This window comes from Hyla sarda, chromosome 3, assembly GCF_029499605.1.
Source record: "Hyla sarda isolate aHylSar1 chromosome 3, aHylSar1.hap1, whole genome shotgun sequence".
In the NCBI taxonomy this organism is placed as follows: Eukaryota; Metazoa; Chordata; class Amphibia; order Anura; family Hylidae; genus Hyla; species Hyla sarda.
The window spans coordinates 35,806,880-35,834,374 of record NC_079191.1 but is presented as its reverse complement, the minus strand read 5'-3'; the positions used below and the strand labels follow the sequence as shown (position 1 = coordinate 35,834,374).

Sequence of the window (27,495 nt, the reverse complement as noted above, 5' to 3'; positions counted from 1 at the left end):
GGAGAAACATGTCGTGGTCAGATGGATCCAGATCTATGTGGAGAAACATGGCCTGGTCAGATGGATCCAGATCTCTGTGGAGAAACATGTCCTGGTCAGATGGACCCAGATCTCTATGGAGAAACATGTCCTGGTCAGATGGTTCTACTAGATGGCGGGCTCCATTTTCATTTCCCCTGTGCCCAGGCTGCAAAAACTAAAAAAAAAAAAACTTAAACTCACCTTCCGACGTTCCCCCGTTGCAATATCGGTGTCCCAGTCCTCCGGCGCCGGTCTTCTTCCTGCTTCCTGGGTACGATGAGTCATACTGCGCTGAGCTTATCGCTGGTCGCAGAGATGTTCTGCCTCGTCCAGTGATAGGCTGAGTCATGTAAGGAGCCTGAGCCCCGCCTTCTCCCTGCTGCACAGGCTGGCTACATGTGCTCAGCCTATCACTGGCCGAGGCAGAACATCGCTGCGGCCGGCGATAAGCTGAGCGCAGTATGACTCATCGTACCCAGGATGCGGAAGAAGCCCATCACCGGAGGACCGGGACACCAATATCGGCACAACGGGGGAACGTCAGAAGGTGAGTTAAAGGTTTTTTTTATTTTGTTTTTTAAGTTTTTGCAGCCGGGCACAGAGGAAAAGGAATAATTTCCAGTACAGTTCTCCTTTTAAATAGACTGAATGTAGCCTAAAAAATGCTGACTATGATTGGTCCATTTCCCAGACATATACTGTACTATAGCGTGGTATATGTCGGCACACCTTTTTTTTTTAACAGGTTGCTGATGTGCACAAAACACAATGTGAATGGGGCCTTTTGCACAGGTGCATCCCAATATGAAGCTTTCTACATGTTTTCTTATGTAGAGGAACACTCGTGTAAATACTTGTGTAATCGTGACCTATTATAATATTGGCGTGTCTCGCATGTTCTTGTATTTACCTTACCTGCTCTTTCTTTTATAGTGAATTTCTGGCTGATGACGGCCTGGATACATTTTGGACGTTTGTGGATGAAAACCAACAAGTGGATTTTTCAGGTAGCATTGTCCTAGATATTGGAATCAGTTTTTTTTTTTTCTTTTTGTTTTTTTCCACCACCAATGAATGATGTCCAAGTGATCCTGACGTGAGGTTTTGGAAATATCTGAAAATAAATAAATAAATATATATATATATATATATATATATATATATATATATTAAAAATAGGTAACAGAATTAAAGGGGTTATCCACCATAAGGTGATTTTAGTACGTACCTGTCAGACAGTAATGGACATGCTTAGGAAGGATCTGCGCTTGTCTTGGGGCTAAATGACTATGTTGGGAAATTACCATAATACTGTGACTATCTTTTTGTGAACTTGTACTTCCTGTTTGACTTTTCTTTTTTTTTACTACAAATCCCACAATTCCATTTTCCTCCCTCCCACACATTGAAACATAAATGAGCTGCATCCATTCAAAAGACCTGTGCTTTTCAATCAGGGTGCCTACAGCTATTGCATTAGTTGCAGATTGAGCCCTCCACCCATTGTAGCAGACAGTTTCCCTGTCATCAGCTGACTGGTGAGTCAGGTCTCGGACGCATTGCAAGCTGGGAAAAGTCTGAGACAACAGTCATTTTGTATGCTGTTAAAAATAAATATTGGGGTGAAAATCACAGAAGAATTGTGAGAAAACCGTCACACACAGGTACAGACACTATATTATGAACTACACTAACTTTACAGCCCCTGTAGCATAGTCAAATAATAAAAAAAAAATCCTGGAATACCCCTCTAAGTGTTTCCCTCAGGGAGGGACACCGTTTCCGGTGGACAGAGATTAAAAAAGGTAATTAGCACTCCGCGGGCTTCTGGGTAAGGGAATATGCAAAGCAGCTCATCACATCCCCTTCTCAGGTAGCATGCCCTAGAATCAGCCGTAGCTCCAATCAGTTTTTGAGACTCCGTAACTGGAGCTACGGCTGATTCTAGGGCATGCTACCTGAGAAGGGGATGTGATGAGCTGCTTTGCATGCTGTATAAAAAAAAAAAAAAAAAAAAAAAAAAAAATTTTTATATACAGAAAATTGAAGGTGAGCTTGGCCAAAAACTGTAACTGTAAATGACCTGCCCACTTTTTTAGAGTTTTTCACAGCCTGTGGCTTTGCTGCTGATCCAAACCAAAACTACAACTCCAAGCATGTTGCTTTATAAGTTATAGTGCATCGTGCTGGAAGTTGTACTAGTTTTGGGTCAGCTTCACTATAGAGCAGTGATCTGCAGAACTACAACTCACAGCATGCCTTCACAGGCTGTCCGGGCATGCTGGGAGTTATAGTTCTACAAAGCCTTAGATTGCAGATCAGTGCTTTATGGATGTCTTATGCTCCATTCATTCCCCCCCCCCCTTTCCACACACACTATAGAGGGGACACAGTATAAGACGGTATTCAGAGGAGGGAACACACTATAGGTGATACAAAGGCTGTTCGGGCATGCTGGGAGTTATAGTTCTACAAAGCCATAGGTTGCAGATCAGTGCTTTATGGATGTCTTATGCTCCATTCATTTCCCCCCCCCCTTTTCCACACACAATATAGAGGGGACACAGTATAAGAGGGTACACAGAGGAGGGGACACACTATAGGTGATACAAAGGCTGTTCGGGCATGCTGGGAGTTATAGTTCTACAAAGCCATAGGTTGCAGATCAGTGCTTTATGGATGTCGTATGCTCCATTCATTCCCCCCCCCCCCCTTTTCCTCACACACTATAGAAGAGACACAGTATAAGAGGGTACACAGAGGAGGGGACACACTATAGGTGGTACAAAGTCTGTCCGGGCATGCTGGGAGTTGTAGTTTTTCAACAACTGGAGACACACTGTTTGGAGAACACTGGGGTAAGGTTTTGGTTTGCAACCTCACTGTGTTTGAATAGAGAGGCCTATAATAAACATTGTTAGATATTGTATGTCCTTTAATATTAAAGGGGTACTCCGCTGCTCAGACATCATAGCCCCGCCCCCTCATGACGTCACGCCCCGCCCCCTCAATGCAAGTCTATGGGCGGGGGTGTGACGGATGTCACGCCCCCCTCCCATAGACTTGCATTGAGGGGACGGGACGTGACGTCATGAGGGGGCGGGGCTATGATGTCACGAGCTGCCGGCGTCAGCGTTCGGAACAGTTTGTTCCAAGTGCTGAGCAGCGGAGTACCCCTTTAACAATACCATTTAATGTGTGTATATCCTAGTTTTACATGTCTCCATAATGTCACTTGTACAGTGTGGAAATCCTCATACATTGTATTAACCCTTTAGGTTCGGATTCTACTAGCTACGATCTGTTGCTGAAAAGAGCCGCTCGCCTCCTCTCTCCCGTCCAGCAGAATCTGTTGAAGTTTGCGCTGTCTCTGCGCTCCTACTCAGCCACCGTCCAGACCTTCCAACAGGTCAGTATTTGCTATTCTGGGACTACTCGGCAAACAGTCACTATGGTTGCCATTCAGCTGTCCCGGAAAAAGATATAAAAAAATAATAATAAAAAAAGAGCTAAAAAAATAATGTTGCCTCTAGTTTCTGTATTTGGTTCACAAATTTCCCCGTTCTGCTGCTCACTCATTCTGACATCAACTGCTCAGAAAGGGGCGTGGCCGAGGCACTGAGCCCGCCCTCACTCACGATGCATTCACTTCCTCCCTGAGTCTGCTGTGCTGGGTATCTTCATCCAATCACTGCAGGCCGCTCTGTAACCTTCTCCGCTCTGTTTTCATGCTGCAGTCTGATAGGACAGGAGTGAGCACAGAGGAGCCATAGTCCTGCCCTTACTTTCTGGACGTTGTCCTTGCTTGTGCTTCAGCTGGGACAAAGCTGCAAGAAGACAGGACTATGTTCTGTATGGTATAGGGACCCCTAGTGGTCTTTTTTTTCTTATAAACCATGATTTCTATAAAAAAAACTATTTTTATGAAGTTTATTAGAAACGTTAATGTTTTGCCCAGATGTACAACATATAAAAAGTTTTTTGGGGATTCTGACAGTGCCTATTTAATTAATAGTTACCGTATTTTTCGCCGTATAAGACGCACTTTTTGTTCCCCAAAACTGGGGGGAAAAAGTCGGTGCGTCTTATACGGCGAATACACCCCTATCGCGGCGGTCCCTGCGGCCATCGACGGCCGGGACCCGCGCCTAACACAGGACATCACCGATCGCGGTGATGCCCTGTATTAACCCTTCAGACGCGGTGATCAAAGCTGACCGCCGCGTCTGAAGGGAAAGTGACACTAACCCGGCTGTTCGGGACCACCGCGATTTCACCGCGGCGGTCCCGAACAGTCCGACTGAATAGTCGGGTTAGTGCTTACAGGACACCGGGAGGGACCTTACTTGCCTCCTCGGTGTCTTCTCCATTCAGGGATCCCCTGTATGGCCGGCGCTCTCCTTCCTCGTCATCACGTCGTCGCGTACGTGCGTCGGCATGCGTAACGTCGTGATGACGGCGATGGAGAGCGAGGATACCCGGCCGGCAGCAGAGACGTTCCGGAGCGACGGCGACAGCGATGGAGCGACATCCAGGGCAGCGGTGACGGGTCCGGAGCGGCGGGGACACGTGAGTATTACCTCCTATGCAGTGGCCTTCAATCTGCGGAACTCCAGATGTTGCAAAACTACAACTCCCAGCATGCCCGGACAGCCAACGGCTGTCCGGGCATGCTGGGAGTTGTAGTTTTGCAACATCTGGAGGTCCGCAGGTTGAAGACCACTATTGGGTTCAAAATCTTTATTTTTTTTGATTTTGCACCTATAAATTGGGTGCGTCTTATACGCCGGTGCGTCCTATAGGGCGAAAAATACGGTAAATAAATGTTGGCTGAACCCTCTAATATTGGGGATTATTATAGGGGTACTCCCCTGTAAAACTTTTTTTTTTTTTTTTTTTTAAATGAAACTGGTACCAGAAAGTTATACAGATTTGTAAATTAGGAGTGGTTATGTGTAGCTCAACCACAAAAAATGAGCGAGGTTAACTAAAACTCTCCCCCACAGAGAGATCGAAAAAAAGTAGAATAAAAAAGTTTATTAGTCCTCAGCTCAATATCAAAAAAAAGATTAAATGGTAGATGTCTGGTGTCTGACATCTACCATTAGCTGAGGACTAATACACTTTTTTATTCTACAGATTTGTAAATGACTTCTATTTAAAAATCTTAATCCTTCTAGTACTTATCAGCTTCTATTTGCTCCACAGGAAGTTCTTTTCTTTTCGAATTTCTTTTCTGTCTGACCACAGTGCTCTCTGCTGACACCTCTGTCCATTTTAGGAACTGTCTGGAGCAGGAGAGGTTTGCTATAGGGATTTGCTCCTGCTCTGGACAGTTCCTAAAATGGACAGAGGTGTCAGCAGAGAGCACTGTGGTCAGACAGAAAGGAAATTCAAAAAGAAAATAACTTCCTCTGGAACATACAGCAGCTGATAAGTACTGGAAGGATTAAGATTTTTAAATAGAAGTCATTTACAAATCTGTTTAACTTTCTGGCATTAGTTGACTAAAAAAAAAAAAAAAATGTTTTCCAGGGGAGTTCCCCTTTAATGAATAGCTTTTGTTCACATTCTTTTACGCAGTGACAGCTCTGCACCTCTGTTACTTTTAAGACCTGGAATGTATTGCAGCACCAGCTTTTTCTCTTTTATTATTCCATATCTGTAAAAAAAAGGACCCCTTTAATTTCAGATTGCATCAGACGAGGCGCCCCCTGCAGGCTGCAAAGCTTTTATAGTGGTTCATGGGGAGAAGACCTGTGATCTTGACAAGTTGCCATCACTTCTCAGTGGAGCTCTGGAAAGGTAGAATTTATATTCCGATTGGTGACTTTGCTGTTTGGTTGGTACAGTTCATCTCTATGAGATTAAAGGGGGTTGTCTGTCAAGTGCCGACCCTCTGAGGATCAGCTAAATCTGCATGTTCCCCCGGTGCTAGAACTCCGCTCAGAGATTCCTCTGTATGAACATGGCCTAACACTCGCCTTAAAGGGGTACTCCGGTGCTTACACATCTTATCCTTTATCCAAAGGATAGGGGATAAGATTAGAGATGAGCGAACTTACAGTAAATTCGATTCGTCACAAACTTCTCGGCTCGGCAGTTGATGACTTATCCTGCGTAAATTAGTTCAGCCTTCAGGTGCTCCGGTGGGCTGGAAAAGGTGGATACATTCCTAGAAAAGAGTCTCCTAGGACTGTATCCACCTTTTCCAGCCCATTGGAGCACCTGAAAGCTGAACTAATTTATGCAGGAAAAGTCATCAACTGCCGAGCCGAGAAGTTCGTGACGAATCAAATTTACTGTAAGTTCGCTCATCTCTAGATAAGATGCCTGATCGCGGGAGTCCCGCAGCTGGGGACGCCCGGGATCATGCACGCGGCACCCCGTGTGTAATCAGTCCCCGGAGCGTGTTCGCTCCGGGTCTGATTACGGGCGACTACAGGGCCGGCGGCGTGTGACGTCACGCCTCCGCCCCCGTGTGACGTCGCACTCCGCCCCTCAATGCAAGCCTACGGGAGGGGGCGTGATAGCTATCAAGAAAGTTTAAACAGATTTGTAAATTACTTCTATTAAAAAATCTTAATCCTTCCAGTACTTATTAGCTGTTGAATACTACATAGGAAATTCTTTTCTTTATGGAACACAGAGCTCTCTGCTGAATCACGAGCACAGTGCTCTCTGCTGACATCTCTGTCCATTTTAGGAACTGCCTAGGGTAGGAGAAAATCCCCATAGCAAACATATGCTGCTCTGGACAGTTCCTAAAATGGACAGAGATGTCAGCAGAGAGCACTGTGCTCGTGATGTCAACAGAGAGCTCTGTGTTCCAAAAAGAAAATAATTTCCTCTGTAGTATTCAGCAGCTAATAAGTACTGGAAGGATTAAGATTTTTAAATAGAAGTAATTTACAAATCTGTATAACTGGCACCAGTTGATTTAAAAAAAATAAAAATTCCACCAGGGTTCCCCTTTAAAGCATAACTCTGGTCATGATTCGGAGGCAGAATATATCTATTTAACCCCTAAAAGGGGTACTCCACTGCTCAACGTTTGGAAAACTGTTCGGAACGCTGGAGCCGGGAGCTCGTGACGTAGTAGCCCAGTCCCCACATGCAGTCACGCCCCGCCCCCTCAATGCAAGTCTATGGGAGGGGGCGTGACGGCTGTCACGCCCCCTCCCATAGACTTGCATTGAGGGGGTGGGGTGTGATGTCATGAGGGTGCAGTTCTATGCTCCCAGCGCCAGCTACAGCGTTCGGAACAGTTTGTTTCAAACGCTGAGCAGTGGCGTATCCCTTTAAGGATTCAGCGTTTTTCCGTTTTTGCACTTTAGTTTTTTCCTCCTCACCTTCTAAAAATCATAACACTTTCAATTTTGCTCCTACAGACCCATATGAGGGCTTGTTTTTTGCACCATCAATTTTACTTTGTAATGACATCAATCAATCTATGGCAAAACCTAAAAAAATAGATTTGTGGGACAAAATTGAAAAAAAAATAAACAGCATTTTTTAAAATTTTGGGGGCTTCTGTTTCTACACAGTGCACTTTTTGGTAAAAATGACACCTTATCTTTATTCTGTAGGTTCATATGGTTAAAGGACATCTGCAGCAAAATACAACGTATCCCCCATCCACAGTATAGGGGAGATAAGTGTTTGGTCGCGGGGGGTCTGACCACTGGGACCCCCCAAACCCACTGATTGAATACACTGATCAATGTTATGCTATAGCATTGTATTGATCACTGTTATCGGCGGTTGATTACTCAAGCCTGGATCTCCGGCTTGGAGCAATCAAGCGGCGATCGGACAGCCGGGAGAAAGGCAAGAAGACTCCTGCTGTCCTCTCAGCTGTTAGGAATGCCGCGGTGGTCCCGAACAGCCCACTGAGCTAACCGGCGATACTTTTCTCCCGTTTTAGAGGCCGCAATGAACTTTAATTGTGGTGTCTTAAGGGTTAATACCAGACATCAGCCAGATCGGCGATGTCCGTTATTAGCCGCGGGTCCCGGTTGCAGATAGCAACCGGGACCTGCCAGGTATGAAGCGCGCTCAGCTCCTGAGCACGCTTCACATAATGGGAGCCGGCCACGAGCGTAAATATATGCTGGCGATCGTTAAGGGTAAGTTCAGACAAGCGGATCCACAGTGTATTTTACGCTGCGGATCCGGCGCCGAAGGATCCCTACAGGGTGCCTCATATGTGCCTGCTCAGAGCAGCTATCCGCTGCTATGAGCAGACACACTGCTGCAATGTGCAAGTCGTTGCGCGCATGCGCGGTGTACTCGCACACATCCCAGCCGCTCCCCTTGCTCCCTGAGCTAGGCCAAGAGCAGCTGGGATGTGCGAGTATACTGTGCATGAGCATGGCGACTTACACATCACAGTGTGTCTGCTCGTAGCAGTGTATTGCTGCTCTGAGAGGGCACATCTGAGGCACCCTGTAGGGGTCCTTTGGCGGCAGATCCTCAGCGTAAAATAGGCTGTGGATCTGCTCATCTGAACGTACCCTAAAAGTAGGATAGAAACAAAGCTTATTTTTCCCAAAAACAGTACCACCCCTGTCCTCAGGTTGTGTGCAGTATTACAACTTGGCTCTATTCACTTCAATGGAACTGAGCTGCAATATCGCACACAACCTGAGGACAGGGGTGGTGCTGTTTTTGGTAGAAATTAGCTCTATGTTACTATCCCTAAATAACTCCCTTTCAATGTCGTAGCCTGAGACTACAGCGATGAGGACTTGCAGGAAATCCCATAGTTGTTCATGTGACTTGGGCAAATCCGTATCCTGATCGCTGTAGTCTCAGGTTATTAACTTGCAGGAGATTTAAATGGATATCCTGCCACCAGAGTGCGGTTGGAGTTACTCTTTATCTGATCCTTTATATCCCCGGGAGATAAGGTAGATCTGGCGGCCACTTACCTCCATGTTTGAAGGAGCTTGTTTATATAGGAGTGTTGGACGATATGTAGGTGGTTCAGCAGTTATCTTGCAGCTTGCTGGCGTATGTAGTGCACTGAGCCTACAGAATATGTTGTTTCCTTGGTTCTGGTATCTCACGGTTTATTTTGATTTTGATTTCTCCTCTGTTATTTAGTACTGACTCAGTTTAACCTGTCACTCACCATGTCGTGTTATTTGGACAGGCCAAAGCCTTTCCTTTTTAAGGGCGATCACCAGTATCCCGGCTCATCCCCTGACAGTCCTGTCGTCATACTCTACGGTGAAATCAGCACCAGAGAATTTTCACTCTTCCACCAACATTTGTCAGAGAAGGCGAGAGCAAGGAAGATTATCTATGTCCTGCGGCACTATGTGGAGGTATGAAACTCTTTGTACTCTCTATTCACATGCACCAGTGTTTCCCAATCGGGGTGCCCCCAGCTGTTGCAAAATTACAACTCCCAGCATGCCTGGACAGCCGAAGGCTGTCCAGGCATGCTGGAAGTTGTATTTTTGCAACAGCTGGTGGCACCCTGGTTGGAAAATAGACATACACCATTATTCCACATATTTAAAGGGGTACTCCGGTGGAAAACTTTTTTTTTTTTACTCAACTGGTGCCAGAAAGTTAAAGGGGTTATCCAGGAAAAATTTTTTTTATATATATCAACTGGCTCCAGAAAGTTAAACAGATTTGTAAATTAATTCTATTAAAAAATCTTAATCCTTTCAGTAGTTATGAGCTTCTGAAGTTAAGGTTGTTAATTTCTGTCTAAGTGCTCTCTGATGACACCTGTCTCGGGAACCACCCAGTTTAGAAGCAAATCCCCATAGCAAACCTCTTCTAAACTGGGCGGTTCCCGAGACACGTGTCATCAGAGAGCACTTAGACAGAAATGAACAACCTTAACTTCAGAAGCTCAGAAGTACTGAAAGGATTAAGATTTTTTAATAGAAGTCATTTACAAATCTGTTTAACTTTCTGGATCCAGTTGATATATATATAAAAAAAGTTTCTTCCTGGATAGTCCCTTTAATCAGATTTGTAAATTACTTCTGTTAAAAAAATCTTAATCCTTCCAGTACTTATTAGCTGCTGAATACTACAGAGGAAATTCTTTTCTTTTTGGAACACAAAGCTCTCTGCTGAATCAGGAGCACAGTGCTCTCTGCTGACATCTCTGTCCATTTTAGGAACTGTCCAGTGCAGCATATGTTTGCTATGGGTATTTTCTCCTACTCTAGACAGTTCTTAAAATGGACAGAGATGTCAGCAGAGAGCACTATGGTCATGATGTCAGCAGAGAGCACTGTGTTCCAAAAAGAAAATAATTTCCTCTGTAGTATTCAGCAGCTAATAAGTACTGGAAGGATTAAGATTTTTTAATAGACGTAATTTACAAACCTGTTTAACTTTAAGTTTTCCACCGGAGTACCCCTTTAATCTGTTGAGGAGGATCAGGCAAGTTGGATTACCACATGTCTGATCCTTTTGTACTTAGGGGAGATAAGTCACTGCCAGAGGTGTCTAGCAGCGGCTTACTTCCCTATCCTCATTCAGAGCACATAAACACTTGGCCGAACCCAACCTGCATGTGTATGGAGAGGGTCAGGAGGAATAGCTTTCAGCCCAATAAGTAATCACAGTGACAGCTATGTATCTTGTATAGGGAGTGGGATTGAGGGTGTATTCACATGTACAGTATCCTGTGCATATTTGATGCGCAGGATTTGAAGCTGCAGCTTTTTTCAATCTAAACTAAATGCCTGAACAAGCTAGGCGATCAGAGTAGAAGCAAGCTCTCACATGCTCGGCCCCTCTCTCTCTCATTGGTGGCCCGCTCATGTAGCAGAGCTGAGCCCGCTGCACGTAACAGAGCTTTGCCCGACTCTGCATCAGCCTCTGCTTTGCTACATGCGACGGTCCGAGCTGTGCTCCATGCGGCAGGCTTAGCTCTGCTACTCAAGCCGGATTTGCGTAGCTGATCGTGCAACTCCGCATCAGCCTCAGCTCTGCTACATGGGATGGGCTGAGCTCTGCTGCATGCATCGGGTTCTTAAAGAGTACCTATCATGATCTAAACTCTCCCTAATCCCCCCCCCATCTATCCCTGACTCTCACCGACACTATCCCTGTGTTTCTTTTCATTCAAAACCCCCTCTTTCTTTCTGATTTATTTTCTTCTTGGCTGCTCATTCAGCTGTCCTAGTGTGAGGGAGGGAGGGGGGCATGGTCCAGCACAGAGGCTGTGAACACAGCAGCCTGCAGCTCTGAATCTTCTCCTCTCTGTTTACAACTGCATGTGCAGAGAGAAGAAAGATCGGAGCCCAGATAGTAAAATGAATGAGGGCATGCAGTAAGGTAGAGTCAGGAGTATGCTCTGCTGGGCTATGAGCACAGTGCTGGCTCCTGCCTGTCTGCTTCACAGGCAGGGAGCGTTGCTGAGCTTGTCTGTGTCCCGGCTGCAGTCTGAGATTTAGGACTCCAGCATGAGTCTGAAATCTATAAAAATGGCTTTTTTCAAAGTGGAAAATAAAATAGAAAGAAACATATTTTTTAATAACATGCTTTTGGAAAGTTATTCTGCATACATTAATCTATAATATATCAAAAGTTTTTGTTGATGAAATGTACCCTTTAATGCCAGAAAGAAAGGGTATTTGCTTTTTGGTTGGATTTTGGGTAGCGCAGAGAACAGGAGAACAGGCCTTTGTTGTGTAACATAATTTTCCTTTTTGTCTACTCAGAATCCAGGGACAGAAAAGGTATTCCTGTCAGGTTATGGAGTGGAACTGGCCATTAAAAGTACAGAATATAAAGCAAAAGATGACACACAGGTGAAAGGTGAGAGGGAATTCTGACATGATCCTATTAAATAGGAGGTCTACATCACCATTACTATATGTTACCATTTATAAAGGTGTTGGCTGGTACAGAGTCTTCCATTATGAACATTAAGTAAGGTTGTCTGTTCTACCTATGTGTAATAAAAACAGCCGATCACTAGATGGCAGAACTGAGCTTCACCTATAGCATTCACCATTTCAGTCTCTGAGTACTCAGATATCCCCAGGACTTACAGTAGGGCCAAATAGTATGACAAGAAGATGGTCACAAGAAAAATATACAAAGTGCATCTCTATACTGACAGATAACAAGAACAATAGCAACTTGCCAATGAACGACTGACACTGAAGATGAAGGAATGGATGATGGTAGCCAGGACTGAAGCAGAAGATAACCAGAGTAATACAAAGCACTGACTTTAGCTAGCAGTCCCTACTCTTACCCTAAATCTTTCTCTAAACTCTGACCTAACACCAGGCAAACCAATTCTCAGCCCTGCAGTGTCCCTATGGCAATGTTTTCCAACCAGGGTGCCAAAGACTGCACAACCATGCTGGGGGTTACAGTTTTTCAACATTTGGAGGCATCCTGGTTGGCAAGCCCTGGATTTAGTCTGCCTAATAGAATCAACAAAATGGCACTATAACCCAACAAGCAGCAGCAACCTCCAAATACCCATGCCATGGTTACGGCTAAGAGCAAGGACAACTAGAACTAGAGACGTGCCAGAATTGCTGAGCACAAATGATCCGAACATTTGCTATAATAAGGACAGAACTGCACAAGCCAGGGATATTTAAAGAGAGACTTACCAATGGAAACTCCACTCTAAGTAATCTAGGACAGTCAAGATAGCAGATCCAGAGCAAAGGATCAGCTGTGAGACAGATGCATATCAACTGCTACAAACCACTAATAGGAGAAGACCAATGTGATATCAATGCAGGCGTGTACATTTTAGTTTTATTCTTCTACATTGAGTTTTCTATGGTAACACACATTGCGGGACGTTTACTAAAGCATGTGTGCTAGGGCTGGGTGGTATACCGGTTCATACCGAATACCGAAATTTTTGGGCTGCACGATATGAATTTTTCCCATACCTTGGGAATGAATGAATTATCAGCCTAGCGCTGCGCTGTCCCCAGATCAGGGAACTAATCATACGTGACCCGCCAGCGCTGTTCTACTCCCCCCACCAAATCATGTGACCCGCCAGCGCTGTTCCACTCCCCCCACCAAATCATGTGAGCCGCCAGCGCTGTTCCACTCCCCTCACCAAATCATGTGACCCGCCAGCGCTGTTCCACTCCCCTCACCAAATCATGTGACCTGCCAGCACTATTCTACTCCCCCCACCAAATCATGTGACCCGCCAGCGCTGTTCTACTCCCCCCACCAAATCATGTGACCTGCCAGCGCTGTTCTTCTCCCCCCACCAAATCATGTGACCTGCCAGCGCTGTTCTACTCCCCCCACCAAATCATGTGACCCGCCAGCGCTGTTCTACTCCCTCCACCAAATCATGTGACCCGCCAGCGCTGTTCTACTCCCCCCACTAAATCATGTGACCTGCCAGCGCTGTTCTACTCCCCCCACCAAATCATGTGGCCCGCCAGCGCTGTTCTACTCCCCCCACCAAATCATGTGACCTGCCAGCGCTGTTCTGCTCCCCCCCCCCCCCCCCAATTAATTATCAGCCCAGCAGGGTACTACTCACATATGTCACCCGCAAGCACTGCCCTCCTCCTCTTTGCTGCGGGCCGCTGGAGCTGGAACTCGCTGTACGCCAGTTGTTTCCAACCTGCGGACCTCCAGCTGTTGCAAAACTACAACTCCCAGCATGCCCGGACAGCCAACGGCTACCTACGTCGGCCGCTCGCTGGGGACTGGAACGTCGGACAGCCATCAGCCTATTACCGGCCGGAGCGATGTCCCGCACCGGCCAGTGATAGGCTGAGCCCACTGTCTTGTAAGAAACCCGGCCGGTGATAGGCTGACGGCTGTCCGGGGGTGAAAGAAATACCGTTATATACCGTGGAACCGCCATAAGTTACAAAAATACCGTGATACACATATTTGGTCATACCGCCCAGCTCTAATTTGTGCCTGTAAACGGCCAATGTGTGTTCGCTGATAATGCTACTTTTGGCAGGCACCATTTTTGCCATCTGCACCAGAGGGTGTGTTTGGTGGGAAAAGTGGGTGTGGTTTGAATGGTGAAACTTTTAATGCCAGATTTCTCATTTATGACTTTGGAAAAGTTGCCCAAAAATTGCACAAATCCCACAACACCCCTGACTACCCTACCGCACTGCACATTGTAAAGTAAACAACCTTGTTACCAAAGAGAATAGAAACTTTTGGTTTATATTGCGATTTTATCAATGACTTTTGCATTTATCTGCGACTTCTGGTTTAATTTGCGACTATATCTGAGACTTTTACTGTAAAGGGGTTAGCCCCTATTCACAGAAACTTCAGGACAGGGGATAAGTTCTTAAAGGGGTTATCGAGGAAAAAACTTTTTTTTTTTTATATATATATATATCAACTGGCTCCAGAAAGTTAAACAGATTTGTAAATGACTTCTATTAAAAAATCTTAATCCTTTCAGTACTTATGAGCTTCTGAAGTTAAGGTTGTTCTTTTCTGTGCTCACGTGTCTCGGGAACTGCCCAGTTTAGAAGCAAATCCCCATAGCAAACCTCTTCTAAACTGGGCGGTTCCCGAGACAGGTGTCATCAGAGAGCACTTAGACAGAAAAGAACAGGTTGAAGACCATCGTTTGTTGAAACCATCGCATGTTGAGGTATCCGTGCAATGTAAAGTATAGGACAGTGGTCTACAACCTGCGGACCTCCAGATGTTGCAAAACTACAACTCCCGTTTTTTGATAAAAAAAAAATAATAATAATTGTCTACCTAGGACAGAACCTTACAACTAGTATCCTATATTTTCCTATAGTAATTTGTATCTGGACTATGGGGGAGATTTATCAAAACCTGTCCAGAGGAAAAGTTGCTGAGTTGCCCATAGCAACCAATCAGATCGCTGCTTTCATTTTTGAAAAGGCCTCTGAAAAGTGAAAGCAGCGATCTGATTGGTTGCTATGGGCAACTCAGCAACTTTTCCTCTGAACAGGTTTTGATAACTCTCCCCCATAAACTCTTCTTCCATGTATTAGAATGTGACGATTATCCTTATCCCATTGTGTTTATATACTTCATTTACTCTCTTTATTCTAGGTAACAATGTAAACGCCACCGTGGTTGGGGATGAGGTGGACGAGGTTCAGGGTTTCCTCTTTGGAAAACTCAGGTAAAGTAACTCTGTGGGAGCTCTGTCTTGTATTCGCCTTCTGTTACCGCGTCTGTAGGAATTGGCAGAATCCATAAATATGAAAAGAGATGACCTCAAAATATAATCAGAACATTAAAAGGATAGGAGGATAAGGAGATGATGGAGTGTGCCCAACTGTGTGTGAATGAATGTATATGTACAGCCATTTATATGCCATGACATAGGGGTACAACGTCGGTCAATCAAGAGTTCTCCCACGTCCTATAATCCTTTAAGGGGGTACTCCACTGGCCAGCGTGAAGTAAATGATCCGAACGCTGGCTTCGCGCTGCGGGGGTCGGCCACGTCCCCTCGTGATGTCACGACCACGCCCCCTCAATGCAAATCTATGGGAGGGGGCGTGACTGCCGTCACGCCCCCTCCCATTGACTTGCATTGAGGGGGCGTGGCCATGATGTCACGAGGGAGCGTGGCCGACCCCCGCAGCGCGAAGACAGCGTTCGGAACATTTACTTCACGCTGGCCAGTGGAGTACCCCTTAAGGACGCAGGACGTAAATGTACGTCCTGGTGCGGTGGTACTTAACGCACCAGGACGTACATCTATGTCCTGTACATAACCGCGGGCGTCCGCCATTAACTCCTCAGATGCCGGGATCAATACAGATCCCGGCATCTGCGGCAGCACGCGATTTCAATGAATGATCTGATCGCCCGCAGCGCTGCTGCGGGGATCCGATCATTCAGAGCGTCGCACGGAGGTCCCCTCACCTGCCTCTGTCCGCCTCCCGGCGTCTTCTGCTCTGGTCTGAGATCGAGCAGACCAGAGCAGAAGATCACCGATAACACTGATCTGTTCTATGTCCTATACATAGAACAGATCAGTATTAGCAATCATGGTATTGCTATGAATAGTCCCCTATGGGGACTATTCAAGTAAAAAAAAAAAAATTTAAAATTAAAAGTAAAAAAAAAGTGAAAAATCCTCTCCCCCAATAAAAAAAGTAAAACGTCCGTTTTTTCCTATTTTACCCCCAAAAAGCGTAAAAAATAAAATAGACATATTTGGTATCATCGCGTGCGTAAATGTCCGAACTATTAAAATAAAATGTTAATAATCCCGTACGGTGAACGGCGTGAACGTAAAAAAAAAAAAAAATCCAAAATTGCTACTTTTTTAATACATTTTATTTAAAAAAATTATTCAAAGTTTTTTATATGCAAATGTGGTATCAAAAAAAGTACAGATCATGGCGCAAAAAATGAGCCCTCATACCGCCGCTTATACGGAAAAATGAAAAAGTTATAGGTCATCAAAATAAAGGGATTATAAACGTACTAATTTGGTTAAAAAGTTTGTGATTTTTTTAAAGCACAACAATAATATAAAAGTATGTAATAATGGGTATCATTTTAATCGTATTGACCCTCAGAATAAAGAACACACGTCATTTTTACCGTAAATTGTACGGCGTGAAAACGAAACCTTCCAAAATTAGCAAAATTGCATTTTTCTTTTTAATTTCCCCACAAAAATAGTGTTTTTTGGTTGCGCCGTACATTTTGTGATATAATGAGTTATGTCATTACAATGGACAACTGGTCGCGCAAAAAACAAGCCCTCATACTAGTCTGGCGATGAAAATATAAAAGAGTTATGATTTTTAGAAGGCGAGGAGGAAAAAACAAAAATGTAAAAATTAAATTGTCTGTGTCCTTAAGGCCAAAATGGGCTGAGTCCTTAAGGGGTTAATTGATTCCCTGCACTCCATGTTCTCATATCAGCCTGAAGTTTGGTCATTTGGCGTATTATGCTTGTAGAGCTCCCGGTGTCCTGATCTGATCTTTGCTCCCTGTAGAAGATCACAAGTGATAACGCATGTATTCTGCTAGGTGGCTCTAATGTTTGGATTAACTTTAACCCCTTTAACTTTAACCCAGCTATTTTTCATTTTTGCATTTTCGTTTTTTACTCCTCACATTCTAATAGCCACAACACTTTAAAATTTCCACATTCCACGTGTACAATTTATGGTAAAAATGACATGTTTTCTTTATTCTGTGGGTCAATACGATTAAAATGATACCCATGATTACTTACTTTTCTATAATTGTACCGCCTAAAAAAAAAAAAAACTTTTTAACCAAATTAGTGCGTTTAAAATCCCTCTTTCTCGCTTCAGTTGGGGGACACAGGAACCATGGGTATATGCTGCTTGCCACTAGGAGGCTGACACTAGGCAAAAAAACAAAAGGAAGTCTGCTCCTCTCAGCAGAATGTACCCACCCCCTGACTCTGAGCTAATCAGTTTTAGCTTAGTGTCAGTAGGAGGCAGACGCAGGTCTGGAGCTCTCCAGACCTGGTCTTCTAACTTTAGTTTTTTTCTAGTTTCTATGTTTAGTTTTCTTTCCTTTATTATTTTCTCTAGGTGGGGCGACAGGAGCATGGCGCTGCCTGATCCCCCGTCCGCGAGCTAGGGGCACGACTGGTGGCGTACCCTTGGTCTGGGTCCCCTGCTAGCCCGCTATGGTAGCATGGCATGAGACAGGTGGCGTTTAGCATGTCGAAGACTCCTCAGGTGAGTATGTGCCACGTGGGGGAGTATGTCCCCCTCCCCCCTCCTCTCCCCCTTTTCTGTCTTTTCTGTGGGGTGTGGACTGTTTTTAAGGTACTTTTATTCTCTGGGGTTAGGGGGGGGACCTTCTGGGTTCGGGCTCCCCCTGCACATGTTATCTGGCGCATCTTCTCTCTATGGTGCTGTGGGGGTTAATGGCCCGGCTCTGTCCCTGCCAGCAGGACTTACTTGTAGAGGAGAGGGGGCCTCCTCTCCTTCTCCCATTCCTTGAGCAGCCCTCGCGGCTGTCACGGCTCCGGCGTATGTTCCCTTGCGACAGTCCCTGCCCTGTCGCACGGCAGGGAAGCCGCTGCGCAGGGGACCGTGGCCGGCTTCTGTTCCAGTGCCGGCGGTATCCTCTCTCTGCGCTCGCAGCCGGCATATCAGGCTCTCCACTGTACTGGAGGGGGCCTCGGCCTGCTGAAATTTGGGTCTACTCCTCCGCTAAGCTCCGCAAACCTTACAGCGCCCGGAACCCGGGCGCTCCGCCCCCAGCCTATGATCGGGATTATGCTGCAGGGAATATGCTTCATTCTCCCTCCTATGGCCAGTCAGCGCGTGCTCCAGGGGTCAGGGCTTAGCCTGTCCTGGAGCTGCGCATGCTGCGGGGGTCATTTAGCACCCTCTCTAGGGCCTCCCCTCCTTCCTCACTCAATTGCCAGCTCCTCACATGGGTTGCCTGCTGCCTCTCCTCTGCCATTTGTACCAGCTGCCTCCCTCAGACATCTGCTCCTCTCTGGACTCGGCACACATTGCTGTCTGCTCCGGCTGCCTTCCCTCAAACTGCTTCCCCCGGGACACAGGAATCTGGGTGAGCTCGCTCCTTGTCTTTCTGGGCTGTCTGACTTACTCATGTCTGACCCTAGACCCGAATTGGACAAGCTGTTGGAAGCATCGTGGAAGCACCCGGAAAAATTGCTTCCAAGAAGCTTCAGGCTTTCTTTCCCTTTCCACAGTACCTGGTCGCCAAATGGACCTCTCCACCTATGGTGGATCCCCCTGTGTTGCGATTGCCCAAGTCTACTACCCTGCCGCTGGCGGATGTGGCCTTTTTCAAGGATCCCTCTGACAGGCGCATAGAAAATTTGGCCAAGTTTCATATGAAGCGGACGGTTCGGCTTTGTTGCCGGCTTTCGCCTCTACCTGGGTGTCCAAAGCACTGTTTGTTTGGGCTTCTAAACTCCGCCAAGGTATTCTTGCCGGCTCCTCCCCCGACAACCTGGCGGATTTGGTGCAGCAACTCTCTAAAACCGGTGAATACATCTGCTCGGCTTCCCTGGAGTCAGCCCGCTATGCGGCCTCAGGAACCTTGTTGCTCTACGGCACTCTGTGGCTCAAGGTGTGGAATGCTGACGCTGCCTCTAAGCGTTCTTTTACGGACCTTCCGTTTTTGGGGTCTCGTGTCTTCGGCAAGCGGCTGGAGGAGATTATTTTTGAGGATACCGGGGGCTACCGCTTTGGTTCAGGAGGTCGTTTCCCAGGGCTATCGGATAGAATTTGGTAGGGATGTCCCGATACCATTTTTTTAAGACCGAGTACGAGTACCGATACTTTAATTCTAGTACTCGCCGATACCAAGTAAGAGTACTTATTTTTTAAAAGGGAATCTTACACCAGGGCGACACGGGTTTCTGGAGCTGTTTACCGTAGATGTGGGTCCTTGTTGTGTACAATGGAGGCGGCTGCTGTAGTATGAGCCAAGATTTCTCTCTTCTCCATTGGACAGAACAGGGAATTTGTATTGGGGGCGAAACCGATGACTGATGATCACATGGTGAGCAGCGGTAGAAACCAGGTCACCTGCACTATCTACCTATAAATTTAAGTTAGTGCAGGTGACTCTGCTGTAAGATTGTCTTTAATAGTAGGTAGTATCCCCTTGTAAGTAGTATAGATAGTTGCAGACATTAGACTGCAGCCTACCCTGTAGACAGCAGCCCACCCACCCTGTAAACCACAGCCCCCCTGCAGACATTTGTATCAGCCCTCCTGTTACCAGCAGGACCTCCCTTTTAGCCAGCAGGACCCCCCTTTTAGCCAGCAGGACCCCCCTTTTAGCCAGGAGGACCCCTGTAGTTGCTTATTTGCCTGTCGCCGCTCCGCTGTCCCGTTCTGCCGTTCCCTTTACTGCTGCTGCTCTGTTCTGCCGTCTGCATCATGTGGTCTTATGGAGGAGCATGTGACACACACGTCACTCAGTTTCCTCCATAGCGTTACGCGGTGCGCAGGGGAGGAGGTGGAGTGACGTGTGTGTCACATGCTCCACCATAAGACCACATGATGCAGACGGCAGAACGGAGCAGCAGTAGTAAAGGGAACGGCAGAACAGGGCTGCGGCATGATGCGGATCAGAGAAGCAGCGGAGCACTCCACCAGGTATCTGCTTTGGTATCGGGGACATTAGACGAGTCCCCGATACCCATACTAGTATCAGTATCGGGACATCCCTAGAATTTGGTTCTATTCCCTGGGCTCAGGGAATAGATCGCGGTTCCTAATGGCGGTTTTGAGGGCTCCGTTTTTTTCCCCCCGGGTCATCCGGACAATGCTTCGTGCCCGGAAGCCCTCGTCCGCTAGGATCTACCACCGTACCTGGCGGGCCTATTTTTGCTGGTGTGCGGCCCGCTCCCTGTCTTCCACCTGTTTTTCCTTCCTGAATCTCTTGTCTTTCTTGCAATCTGGTTTGGAGACCCGCCTTGCGCTGAGCTCCATCAAAGGGAAGGTTTTGTCTCTCTCTATCCTCTTCCAAGGCCCCCTTGCATCCGATCCACATGTCTGCACCTTTTTGCAGGGCGTGGCTCATGAGGTTCCTCCGTACCGCTCCCTTACTCTGCCTTGGGACCTGAACCTTTTTCTTGATGCTTTGCAGGGTGTTCTGTTTGAGCCGCTTCGGCAAGTGTCTCTTTGATTCCTCTCTTGGAAGGTTGCCTTCCTAGTTGCAGTTACGTCCATTCGCCGTGTCTCGGAATTGGCATCCCTATCTTGCCGTTCCCCCCTTCCTGATTCTTCATCAGGATAGGGTGGTTCTTCGGCTGGTGCCTTCTTTCCAGCCTAAGGTCATCTCTTCTTTCCACCTGAATGAAGATATTGTGTTGCCTTCCTTCTGCCCGACCCCTTCTCATCCCCGGGAGAGTCAGAACTTACCTGTTGGTTACCTCTTCCTTCCGGCGTTGTTAATCTCTGAAGGGCTGCGCAAGGGGCTCCAGGCCTCTAAGGCGACTATCTCCCGGTGGATTCGGTCTGCCATCTTGGAGGCCTATTGTTGTAAGGGGGAGGTTCCCCCTTTCCGGGTGATGGCTCACTCCACTCGTGCAGTGGGGGCCTCTTGGGCGGTCAGCCACGGGGCTTCAGCTTTGCAAGTTTTCAAGGCGGCTACTTGGTCGTCCTTGCATACCTTCTCTAAGTTCTATCGTGTTCATACCTTTGCGCCTGCTGACACGGGTCTTGGCTACACGGTTTTAAAGGTGGGGGTTCATTCGTCCGCCTCAGTTCGTTCTGACTGGGATCTCTGCGTTCCATCCCCAGGGATTGCTTTAGGACGTCCCATGGTCCCTGTGTCCCCCAATTGAAGCGATTGTGAAAAGTAGATTTTTTTTATACTTACTGTAAAATTTCTTTCTCGGAGCTTCTATTGGGGGAAACAGCACCCGCCCATTGGTTTTGGTTGTTTTGCCTAGTGTCAGCCTCCTAGTGGCAAGCAGCATATACCCATGGTTCTTGTGTCCCCCAATAGAAGTTCCGAGAAAGAGATTTTACAGCAAGTATAAAAAAAATCTACTTATTTTGACGACCTATAACTTTTTCATTTTTCCGTATAAGCGGCGGTATGAGGGCTCATATTTGGTGACGTGATCTGTACTTTTTATTGATACCACATTTGCATATATGAAACTTATAATTTTTTTTGTGTGGAATACTATGTGACAAAAAAGCAGCAGTTTTGGACTTTTTTTTTTAACGTTTACGCCATTTACCGTACGGGATCAATAACATAAAATTTTGATAGTACGGACATTTACGTACGCAGCGATACCAAATATTTTTATTCATTTATTTTCTATGCTTTCTGGGGGTAAAGTAGGGAAAAGGGATGTGATACATTTTTATTGGGGGAGGTGATTTTTCAAATTTTTTTTTTTACTTAAAATTTTTTTTTTAACACTTTAATAGTCCCCACAGTAATTTGATTGCTAATACTGTTCAGTGCTATGCATAGGGCATAGCACTGATCAGTGTTATCGGCGATCTTCTGCTCTGGTCTGCTCGCGGTCCGATGCTCACGGTCACGTTCAGGATGTAAATGTACGTCTTGGTGCGTTAAGTACCAGGTTACCAGGACGTACATTTACGTCCTGTGTCATTAAGGGGATAAAAGTTTTTCTTCTTCTAACCCCTATAACTTTTTTATTTTTCCGTAAACGGTTATCATTTAAAAAATGTTTTGCCCCATGATCTGTTTGATCTGTAGTGTTTATCAGTACCATTTTTGTTTTTTGGTGGGACTTTTTGGTCAATTTTTATTTGTTTTTTCTGGTTTATGATATATGATACGGTACATTTGGTATATGCAATAGATAAACTATTAAGAAAATTGCAAGACATTATAGGGATTATTGCTACATTGTGTATATTGTGTTAAGAACAGTTTTATAACTTGAATCCTGATGACAAGTTCGCTTTGAAAAAAAAATCTCATCCACTTTGCTGGTAGTGTAACATGCTGCGAATTTTCCTACGTGCAGATTTGCAACAGAAACTCCATCTTGTGTATTGACCCTGTGTGAACATATCCTAAGGGCTTGTTCACACCGCAATTTGTGCCTCTGAGGCACAGACATGTCAGGAAACTGTCAAAATGACATGCCGATTAGAGATGAGCGAATTTACAGTAAATTTGATTCGTCACGAACTTCTCGGCTCGGCAGTTGATGACTTATCCTGCATAAAATTAGTTCAGCTTTCAGGTGCTCCGGTGGGCTGGAAAAGGTGGATACAGTCCTAGGAAAGAGTCTCCTAGGACTGTATCCACCTTTTCCAGCCCACGGGAGCACCTGAAAGCTGAACTCATTTATGCAGGAAAAGTCATCAACTGCCGAGCCGAGAAGTTTGCGACGAATCGAATTTACTGTAAATTCGCTCATCTCTAATGCCGATGTATCCAATGTATCCGTTCAATTTGAAGGGGTATTCTGGGCAAAAACATCTTATAGGGGATAAGATGTCTGATCGCGGAGGTCCCGCTGCTGGGGACCCCCCACAGTCTTCCTGCTGCACTCGCATTCTATGCAGGGCTGCGTCTCCAGTTTCGGAAACCTCCGGGTTTCTGGGACTGGAGACGTTATGTCACGCCACGCCCCCTCGTGACATCACGCCCCCCCCCATTCATGTCTATGGGAGAGGGCGTGACGGCATAGACATGAATGGAGGGGGCGTGGTGTGACGTCACGTCTCCAGTCATTTTCCGAAAATGGAGACGCAGCCCTGCATAGAATGCTAGTGCTGCAGGAAGATCGCGGCAGTCCCAGCGCCCCCCCCCACCCCCCCCCCCCCCCCCCGCGATCAGACATCTTATCCCCTATGCTTTGGATAGGGGATAAGATGTCCATGGCCGGAGTACCCCTTTAATGGTCTAAGCATAGTAGACTGGTGACTACATCTGGGTCATTTTCCAATCGTATACAAATTTTGGCTCGGACGGAGTCTTAGCCCAAACTGTATACGCTTGAAAAATGACCCAAACCTAGTAACAAGCTGACTAAGATCGAGCTATTGAAATGAATAGGGCCCCTCTCTGTCCATGCACGGGTATGTCGGAATTTCATTTTGACAGCTTCCCGACACATCCATTCCTCGGAGGCACAAATCGTGGTGTGAACCAGGCCTTACTGTGGAAATAGAAGCAATAACATAATATATGTTTCCTCTGCAGACAGCTATATCCAGAGCTACAAGAGCAGCTGAAGGAGCTGAGGAAACATCTGGTGGAAAGTACCAATGAGATGGCGCCATTAAAAGTGTGGGAGCTACAAGGTACCTGATACTAAGCTTTCTAATGCAGTAAGGCACATTTCACAATAGTGTCATGGACTCCTATCATAATGAATCGGGGACACCTATAACAGGAACACCGACAACCCAAGTCACTGTAATGGGGTCAGTGAGGAGTACAGTGTGTTTGACAGCAAGCGTAGTGGCTTCAGCTCAAGAGCACATTTTCCCCCATCTCATACACAGACTTTGGACCGAAGCCCAAACACAGGAAGTGCAGCCTGGAGTGCTGAGGGGGGGGGGGGGGGGGTCCAACCAACAGCATATGGCAGTTAAGTGTGAGAGGAGCTATGATTGGATGAGGCTGGACACACCCCCTCAGCACTCCAGGCTGCACTTCCTGTGTTTAGACTTTGGTCCTAAGTCTGTGTATGAGATGGGGGAAAATGTGCTCTTGAGCTTTTTTTAAGCACAAATAAAACATAGAAAACTTCATTTTTTCAAAATAAAGTATATTAGAAATATTTTTTATTTACCATAAGGAGTGCAATAGCAAAAATGAGTTTTAATGAGAGTGACCCTATAATGCTTCATGAAACACAACAACTGGCTGCTGCAGCCTTATTCTTTTGCTTTTAAAGGGGTATTTTAGCCCATAAAAACTTAGGGCTGACCCCTGTGATCTCCAGAATATAGCTCTGACTCTCCCGCCGGAATGGAGAGATGGGTCGGCACACACTTCATTCATTGTCTATGGGGGGCGCCAGAGAAAGGTTAAGGTTGTAGGCAATAGTGCGTGCCAACCCACCACTCTCTGCAGTCGGGGTTCCGTTCTGGAGACCAAGGAGGTCCCAGAGGTCAGACACTTATTCCTTATCCTGTGGATAGTTTTAATAGGCTGAAATACCACTTGATAGGGGTACTCCAGTGGAAAACAGTTTTTTTTAAATCAACTGGTGCCAGAAAGTTAAACAGATTTTTAAATTACTTCTATTTAAAAATCTTAATCCTTCCAGTACTTATTAGCTGCTGTATGCTCCACAGGAAGTTCTTTTCTTCTTTTCTATCTAACCGCAGTGCTCTCTGCTGACACCTCTGTCCATGTCAGGAACTGTCCAGAGCAGCATAGGTTTGCTATGGGGATTTGCTCCTGCTCTGGACAGTTCCTGAGACAGACAGACAGGTGTCAGCTGAGAGCACTGTGGTCAGACAGAAAGGCAATTCAAAAAGAAAATAACTTCCTGTGGAGCATACAGCAGCTAAGTACTGGAAGGATTAAGATTTTTAAATAGAAGTAATTTACAAATCTGTTTAACTTTCTGGCATCAGTTAATTTGAAAAAAAAAAATATATATTTTCCACCGGAGTACCCCTTTAAAATTTAAATATTTTCTGACTATATGGTTCATAAATAGCTCAATAATTTATATATTTTTTTTCTAATTTGTATTTTCATTCTTTTAAGATCTCAGTTTCCAGACGGCAGCTCGGATCCTAGCGGCCCCTTCCTCTGAGGCTCTCCAGGTTATGAAGGATCTGAGCCAGAACTTCCCTACTAAGGCGAGGTAAATGTAACCCTATATGACCATCAGAGGACACTTTCATAGTGATTTTTCTCCCAGTAATTTTTTTGTTGTTTATGTCCACAAGATGGATTTACTGTATATTCTGCATTTTGTTTATAGGACATTAACAAGGACTAGAGTGGAGGCGGAGATGAGAATGGAGGTAGAGGAGAACCAAAAGGTAAGGTTTGCATTCACCTGTGATTGTAAAATTGAGAGTGTAGATAGGTCAGCACTGTAAGGCTGGGTTCACAATACACTATACAATACAGTTCCCGTATCAGGTATTAAAAAAAAATACGGATTCCTCAAAACCTGACTAAACTATATGAAAAGGTGTGTACAAATTTTAATCCGTATACGGGAAAAAATGATGTCCGGTTGCATCAGATTTTTAAGAAAAAAACGTATACGTTTTTAAAGGGTTAATCTGCTCCCCAGCGTCCGGAACATTGAATTCCTGAACGCTGTGTACGGGCTTCCGTGTTCACGCCCGCCCCCTCGTTACGTCATGTCACGTCCCGCCCCCTCAATGCAAGTCTATGGGAGGGGGCATGACGGCTGTCGCGCCCCCTTCCCATAGACTTGCATTGAGGGGGCAGGCCGTGACGTCACAAAGCGGCGGGCCTGAACACAGAAGCCCGCACACAGCGTCCAGGAACTCAATGTTCCGGATGCTGGGGAGCAGATTAACCCTTTAACTTTTCATTCCATTATGAATAAAGTTTCACTTGTTTGATTGAAATTCCAAGAAAAAAACTGTGCAAAATAAAAAAAAAACAGATGGTGAAAACCGGATGGAACCGTACACACATAACGGTTTTGTACGGTTCCCTTTGACTCCCATGTTAATAAAAAAAAAAAAAAAAAAACGTATATGTTTCAATACAGTCTTTCACCCGGACAAAAAAAAAAACGATGTAGGCAATGGTTTTGGGTACGGGGAAAAAATGGACAAAACCATACAGGATGCAAAACGGACACAACCAGATGCATCTTTTGGCATACGAATCACTGCATACGGTTTTCAACACTGTTCCATACGGTTTATAAATTGAAAACGTATACGGGAACTGTGTTGCAAAAACGTGGTGTGAACCCGGCCTAATGAGTAGGTGCCCGGGGATTAGGAATATCCAATAGAAGTGAAGGAATCCGGACTCTAAAATATGCTGAAGAAATTTCTCTTTATTCAAGCACAAACTGCATTTGACATCGCAGATGTCAAATGCAGTTTGTGCTTGAATATAGAGAAATTTCTTTAGCATATTTGAGAGTCCGGATTCCTTCACTTCTAGTGATTTCTAAAATTGGGCTGCAAAACCAGAATTTTCGGCAGTGCGATTTTTTGCGTTTTGCTGTCTGGAAACCACATGGCCAATAATTGTAGAGATTATATATGGGGGTGGGGGATTTATCAAAACCTGTGCAGATGAAGAGTGGTGCAGTTGCCATGGAAACCAATCAGGTCGCTTCTTTCATTTTTAAAAAGGCCTTTTGGAAAATTAAAGAAGCAAAATGATTGGTTGCTATGGGTAACTGCACCACTCTTCCTCGCCATCGCCATATATATCTATAATGCTTGTGATTTTGCACACTATGGCTTGGGTATGAACATATTCTGACTATGATGTGTATGTGTCTAAAGGAAAAAAAGAGCCCATTACTTTCAGGCTCCATTTTTAGCTTGTTCCCAAGTGTAGAACATACAGTAGCTACAAACTCTCCTTCACCTGCCTGATATTGATATGTTTTCTGGCTCATAGTAAGTGGCCGACCATGTAAATAGCTTAAAGGGGTTATCCAGGAAAAAACTTTTTTTTATATATATATATATATATATATATATATATATATCTCAACTGGCTCCAGAAAGTTAAACATATTTGTAAATTACTTCTATTAAAAAATCTTAATCCTTTCAGTACTTATGAGCTGCTGAAGTTGAGTTGTTCTTTTCTGTCTAAGTGCTCTCTGATGACAAGTGTCACGGGAACTGTCCAGAGTAGAAGCAAATCCCCATAGCAAACCTCTTCTAAACTGGGCGTTTCCAGAGACAGACAGAGATGTCAGCAGAGAGCACTGTTGCCAGACAGCAAAGAACAACTTCAGCAGCTGATAATTATTGGAAGGATTAAGATTTTTTAATAGAAGTAATTTACAAATCTGTTTAACTTTCTGGAGCCAGTTTATATATATAT

General features: G+C 45.5%; 1 protein-coding gene across 4 annotated transcripts in view; it reads left to right on the top strand.

Moving 5' to 3' along the window:
* The window catches only part of UGGT1 (UDP-glucose glycoprotein glucosyltransferase 1), a 124,352-nt gene that overhangs the window by 21,781 nt on the left and 75,076 nt on the right, over positions 1 to 27,495 (top strand). For 3 of the 4 annotated variants that reach the window (XM_056564052.1, XM_056564054.1, XM_056564053.1), the window contains exons 3-11: positions 955 to 1,028; positions 3,300 to 3,430; positions 5,714 to 5,826; positions 9,179 to 9,353; positions 11,724 to 11,820; positions 15,073 to 15,145; positions 23,671 to 23,771; positions 25,195 to 25,294; positions 25,415 to 25,475. In XM_056564052.1, coding sequence (XP_056420027.1) covers positions 955 to 1,028; positions 3,300 to 3,430; positions 5,714 to 5,826; positions 9,179 to 9,353; positions 11,724 to 11,820; positions 15,073 to 15,145; positions 23,671 to 23,771; positions 25,195 to 25,294; positions 25,415 to 25,475 — 925 coding nt within the window. Of the gene's footprint in view, positions 1 to 954; positions 1,029 to 3,299; positions 3,431 to 5,713; positions 5,827 to 9,178; positions 9,354 to 11,723; positions 11,821 to 14,923; positions 14,969 to 15,072; positions 15,146 to 23,670; positions 23,772 to 25,194; positions 25,295 to 25,414; positions 25,476 to 27,495 lie in introns of those variants that run through there. The other variant, XM_056564055.1, reaches the window with a different exon arrangement.